The 6,035-nt window shown below is 35.4% G+C and overlaps 1 protein-coding gene across 2 annotated transcripts; it reads right to left on the bottom strand.

The window, feature by feature from the left end:
- Positions 1-3,057: 3,057 nt before the first annotated feature.
- Positions 3,058-5,925, bottom strand: rpl28 (ribosomal protein L28). Of its 2 annotated transcripts, none has more exons than XM_022764833.1 (5): positions 5,856-5,925; positions 5,301-5,388; positions 4,546-4,669; positions 3,346-3,464; positions 3,058-3,195 (listed from the first exon to the last, which is right to left on the bottom strand). In XM_022764833.1, the coding sequence occupies exons 2-5, from the start codon at positions 5,379-5,381 to the stop codon at positions 3,106-3,108; spliced, it is 414 nt and encodes a 137-aa protein (XP_022620554.1). In that variant the 5' UTR covers positions 5,382-5,388; positions 5,856-5,925; the 3' UTR covers positions 3,058-3,105. The 2 variants fall into 2 exon arrangements, with proteins under 2 accessions (XP_022620554.1, XP_022620553.1); XM_022764832.1 differs by lacking the exon at positions 5,856-5,925 and adding an exon at positions 5,816-5,838.
- Positions 5,926-6,035: the final 110 nt, after the last annotated feature.

Genomic DNA, 6,035 nt, shown 5'->3' with positions numbered 1-6,035 from the left:
GTCATTTTTATGCCTTACAATACTATGTCATTTTTATGCCTTTTATGTCATATAATACTATGTCGTTTTTGCTATGCTGTACGTATGTCGCATTTTTGACTTTTTATGCCTTACTATACTATGTCATTTTTATGCCTTTTATACCTTATTATACTATGTCGTTTTTGTGACTTTTTATGCCTTACTATACTATGTCGTATTTTTGACTTTTTATGCCTTACAATACTATGTCGTGTTTTTTTTACTTTTTATGCCTTACAATACTATGTCGTTTTTGTGACTTTTTATGCCTTACAATACTATGTCGTTTCTTTTTACTTTTTATGCCTTACTATACTGTTTCGTTTTTTTGACTTTTCATGCCTTACAATACTATGTCGTTTTTTTGACTTTTTTACCTTACTATACTATGTCGTCTTCATGCCTCAATATACTATGACGTTTTTCTTGACTTTTTATGCCTTACAATACTATATCATTTTTTTTAGTTTTTATGCCTTACTATACTATGTCGTTTTTTTGACTTTTTATGCCATATAATACTATGTCGTTTTTTTTACTTTTCATGCTTTACAATATTATTTTCTTTTTTTGACTTTTTATGCCTTATAATACTATGTCGTTTTTTTTTTACTTTTTATGCCTTACAATATTATGTCGGTTTTTTGACTTTTTATGCCTTACTATACTATGTTTACTTCATGCCTCACTATACTATGACTTTTTTGTGACTTTTTATGCCTTATTATACTATGTCATATTTTTTACTTTTTATGCCTTACAATACTATGTCGTTTTTGTGACTTTTTATGCCTCAGTATACTATGTCGTATTTTTTACTTTTCATGCCTTACTATACTATGTCATTTTTATGCCTTTTATGCCTTAATATACTGTGTCGTTTTTGTGACTTTTTATGCTTTACAATACTGTCGTTTCTTTTTACTTTTTATGCCTTACTATACTATGTCGTTTTTTTGACTTTTTATGCCTTACTATACTATGTCGTCTTCATGCCTCACTATATTATGTCGTTTTTATGCCTTACGGTATTATGGCCTTTCTTTTTTACTCTTTATGCCTTACTATATACTATGTCGTTTTTATGCCTTTTTAATGTCTTACTATACTGTGACATTTTTCATTCACACAGTTCTTGTTTAGCTCAACAAACTAATGCCAAATCTTTTCCCAAATAAACTTTTTTAAATCCATGTCCCTCCTTCAAACTGTCTACATCAAACGGCAGATTGTAGACATTGAATTTTATTTCGGAAAAGAATAAAATCGAAATTAGTCATTAATTTGTTAGGTTACCCAGTCTGTGTTTAAGAACATGACCTCTTTTTTGATCAGTTAGTCAGTATGAGGACAGAGATAGTGATCTCAAATATTATTCAGATCAAATTAAAATCTGCCTGTCCATCTTTATAACACTGAGACTCTGTGGACACTGAGATCATCCTGTTTCTGGGTCAGAATCTCATTTTACCATCATAGATCTATAAACTTCGGTCTGATCTGCTTCATATACAGTATATCTATAAACTTCTGCTGCAGAAGAACTTGGTCCGCATCAGGTGTAACCTGATCTAACAGAAATAAAAGTTGTTAGATAACATGGTCTAGTGGATGACGCTGAATAAAATGTTAGTTTTAACTAATTGACTCTTTTCTCCAGCTCAGACTCTTTCACTGCTTTTTGTTTTTTTCTTTTTAGAAATAAATGTGCTTTAATGTCACACATATTCATCTTTCTGGCTCCACTGGATTAAAATGGAGGCCCTGCTCTTTATTTACGTGTTGCCATGGTGAATTGTCGAATCGGAGATCCACTCATGATGGCTTTTCATATTCCTCATGCACGTGGTTAACTCAGAGTGAACACACTCAGAGTTGATTGAACTTACTCAGATCAGCTGTTCTGGAAACGAAAACTCAGTTTCCCATCTCATGGTTCATCAACTCAGAGTTCAGGTGTCAAGAGTTTTAAACAGCTGTCTGGAATAGACCCCAGCTGTTAACATGTAATTTGCCTTCTGATGATGTTATGACAGTGCATTCAGAGTGTTAAGAGTGCATTCGTGTTTTCCACATTTTGTTATGTTGCAGCCTTATGCTAAAATCATAAAAATTAATTTTTCAGATGTGCAGATTGTTGCATCATACCCAAGAAGACTTCTGCTGTAATCGTTCCCAAAGGTGCTGAGAAATAGTCTAAATATTTATGTCAATGAGATATTCCAGTTTTTCCTTTATAATAAATTAGCAAAAAAATCTAAAATTGTTTTGGCTTGGTCATTATGGGGTACTCAGTCTAGATCAATGAGGGGGAAAAATGAATTCAAACAATTTTAGTATAAGGCTGCAACATGCATGTTACCAAAATATTGTAGCTGGGTACTGTAGTTCATACAAATCAGTTCACACCAAACCTAAAGCTCAATGCACAGGATAATATTTATGCTGCACTGCTCTAACCCTGCAATGCTATTAACAGTAATAGAAAGGATGTTAATATACAAGTCACCAGGGAAGAAGAAAAGATAACCTGAGTGTGTCTGCTATGCTCTGTGTAGTTTGGCTGCTTGTATGATCAGTCTGTTAGTAAAAAATCTTTATTTTATATTTTAGAAAACTGAATAGGGGCAGTAGTCTGGAAACACAAGTATTTTTCTCATTTTCATACTGATCGAGACCTGGAAGTTATTCAAATCAAATTCCAGTTAGTTTACAGTTAGTTCATGTTCTTTGTGCTGTATATAATCATTTTTCCAACTGGAACACAAAATGTGCATCTTTACCATATTTTTAAAAACCTGACTTAATCCTTAATTGGGCAGACTTTGGCAGACCTAGGCAGGAATTTTATTGCATTTAAACTTTTTCTCAAAAGTATGAATAACTGCATGAGAATTTTGCAGTTAATACTTGGAAATAATTTGATCCATTACCATGCCAAATGACTGTGGTCAAGTGTCTGGGACATTTTGCAGAACACAGAACCCACAGATGTAACCAATCTGCTGGGGCAAGTTAAGACTCTGGACAATGTGGTGTTTTTTCCAAACAAAAAGCTTTTATTTATTAATCATGTGTATCAGTTTATGCTGTCTTGGCAGCCCTGGTGCGCTTCTTTTTGACCACAACAGGCTTCTGGCTCTTCAGAATGGCACTGGCACGACGCAGGGCAGCCTGGAGAAAAAAATTAGGCTCAAATTATGTTGTTGAAAGCTTTGAAATATGAACATAAGATAAAAGGACAACCTTAAAATCATCATATAAACCAATTTGTTGACACTAAATCTGTGATTTTGCCATTAAACTGTACAGATTATAGCTCACCATGCGCAGGTCCTTCCTGTACTTGTTCTTGCGAATGATGTGCCTCAGGCTGTTGAGGGTGGCGCGGGAGTTCTTGTTAATGGTGATCTTCTCGTAGGAGCCAACAGGTTTGTGCTGACCTGTGTAAAAAGAGAAAAAGTGTTGAAATGTTAACACACTAGCAGTAATAATCCAAACACACTGAAAAAAAACTCCATATCAGCTGTACATATTATTGTTAAGAGCAGCGCTCATCTGCACCAAGATTATATGCACCATTTTTCATGTCCTTTCAGCTCAGTTCATGTTAGTGTATTCCAGGGATCAGTGAGTGCAGAGGGTAAATCTATTGGAAAGCTTGAACAGCTGTCATTTGAATTCTTGCTTGTGACCTCAACCTAAAACTGTCACTACGATTTCTTTACTTTCTATGATTTAGAACATGAGCCAACTCTACTTTGAATCATTTCAGGAAAGCAGGGTGACTCAATAAAGCATCTGTACATGATATAAAAAGTAGCTGCAGTAGAGTATGTTCAAGGCTTGTATAATTTTTGAGGTTATAACATAATCGATGACAAACGCAGCCTTGGTTTCAGGAGAATCACCTGATAGTGTTGACCCAAGTATTAAAAAAAAAAAAAAATCTTGATGTCTTTCAGTCAAGGGCATGCAGCCAGCTAAAGGCTGAATTTGCAAACATTTTACTCCGTTCACAGCTTTCAAATGAATCGTTATTACTATTTTTTCATTTTCTCCAATTTACTGAGTTTATGTTCACTTACATTTTTCCAGATGATACGATGTGAAGTGAACTTACTTTTATGGCTATTTCATTTGTAAGGTATATGAAAAGGTACAAAGATGCAGAAATCCTGATGGGTTTTGGCATGCTGAGTTAATATCAGTTAATATTTGTACTATGGCAGGGAAGAATTGTTTATGATTTGTCTGCTCGATTATTTTTACTGGTAGGCGTCACTAACGAAAACTGTTAAGTGAGGTTTTGAGTAATGAATCTTTTGTTGATGCAATTGGCTGTGAAGCCTCATTGCTTCAGGAATGCCTTGTTTCCCAATCACTAATATTGACATAGCGTTTTCGTTCAAATGATTAAAAGACCTCTTGTGAACACCAACTAAAGTTTGCTTGTACTCTACACAAAAAATAACTTACAAATATAGGAAGTGCCTGAAGATAAAACAATCATCAAGTATTTACCTGAACGCTTCTTCAGCACGACAACGACACCCTTGCCATCGGCCGCTGGCTGCACACCTACAGTCTTCTTGTGCACCAAACCATTGAAGCGGAAAGAGTTCCTGGACTTCAGGTTGTTGGGCTCCTGTTACATGAATTTATTAAATTGTCATTACCCAATTGAACAGCTTGTGTACCTTCAAACACTGACAATTACATATTTAATTCATGACCAAGATCACTCCTGTCATATCCTGTTAACTACAGACTAAGGTCTTTTTTATGTCAAATCTAAATCAATGTTGTAATATGTGTGCCAACAGATATTGAAATGCTTCTACCCATTCAACTTCACAAAAAGGAAGCAAAATGATGGCTCAACAGATTTTGCACATTATTATTATCTACAGAAGCTTTCTCAAGTGGCAGCTATGAGTATCTTTACCATTAACATTTAAAACTGCATTATTGGACAAGAATATACTGAGAATCAACAGTTGAGCTGCAACAATTAGTCAATCATCAGAAAAATACTATGCAACAATTGAGTGATTTTTCTTTTAAGAAAAACTGCCAAATAACGCCATTTTTGAACCATTTATAGACTGAAGGATTCATCAAGAAAAATAACTGGCAGATTAATCAATAATGAAAATAATCGTTAGTTGCAGCCCTATTTGACAGCCAACTCAGACCGTGTTTAGTATCAGTTTGTTGCACACTGTTGGGACTCAGGTACAGTTACGTCTTTCACTCAGGTAGTGTAAGATACTTACAGTGCTGTAGGTCTGTCCGTTCCTCTTGATGAGGAAGCTGGAGCAGTTCCTGATGACCATCCACTGCAAATGGGACGACATGATGAACCTGGACAAAACAGGACCAAGTATTAGTGAAAATACATCTGACAGGTTACAAACTGTAGTTGAAACAATTTGCATTTAAGCTAGCGTGAAGCGTGTTCGCTTAATTTCACATTTTCTCTCTATAGTTAACCGCCAGTGAGTGGGGGGAATCAAGAGCCAGTTTTAAACACAATATAGACAGCTTTAATAAATCTGCGCTTAAATGTAGAAAGCCCTGAGCAATGTTTCATGACGTTACAGTTTTCTAACGCTAGCTTCAAAGCTCAGCACAACGAGGCCTAACCGGGGCGACGTGTTCACAAAGTTTTCTTTCAATTTTGACATTATACGGGGGCATCTACTGCCACAACTGATGTATAACCATTAACAGAACAATAATATGACACTTTATGAAGTTAAACAGAAATAGGGAGATCAAACAAACCAACTTTAATGACCGACTGTTAGCAGCAGATGCGACCACGTTACCTTTTAGCGGAGGAAAGGACCGGAGAGAGCGGAAACCGCTTTACGGAACCTCTGTCTGAGATCCTTGCGCACCTAAATCCACCCTTTTATAAGATATTTACTATCTAACCCACGTTTTCACGCATGTAAAGCACGTGTATTCAATATTAATTATCTTTTTTGTAGTATTTTCGAAGTGTT

Source organism: Seriola dumerili, unplaced genomic scaffold, assembly GCF_002260705.1.
Source record: "Seriola dumerili isolate Sdu_G_001 unplaced genomic scaffold, Sdu_1.0 BDQW01000590.1, whole genome shotgun sequence".
NCBI classification, from domain to species: domain Eukaryota; kingdom Metazoa; phylum Chordata; class Actinopteri; order Carangiformes; family Carangidae; genus Seriola; species Seriola dumerili.
The sequence above is the reverse complement of the archived record's forward strand: the minus strand, read 5'-3'. Positions and strand labels throughout refer to the sequence as shown.

Bases quoted from the DNA above. Each gene is read 5' to 3' on its own strand.
- rpl28 (XM_022764833.1), bottom strand. From the start codon at position 5,381: ATGTCGTCCCATTTGCAGTGGATGGTCATCAGGAACTGCTCCAGCTTC. The intron at 3,465-4,545 runs GTAAATACTTGA...CTTTTTACACAG, and splicing joins CGTGCTGAAGAAGCGTTCAG to GTCAGCACAAACCTGTTGGC. The intron at 3,196-3,345 runs GTGAGCTATAAT...TTTTTTCTCCAG, and splicing joins ACAGGAAGGACCTGCGCATG to GCTGCCCTGCGTCGTGCCAG.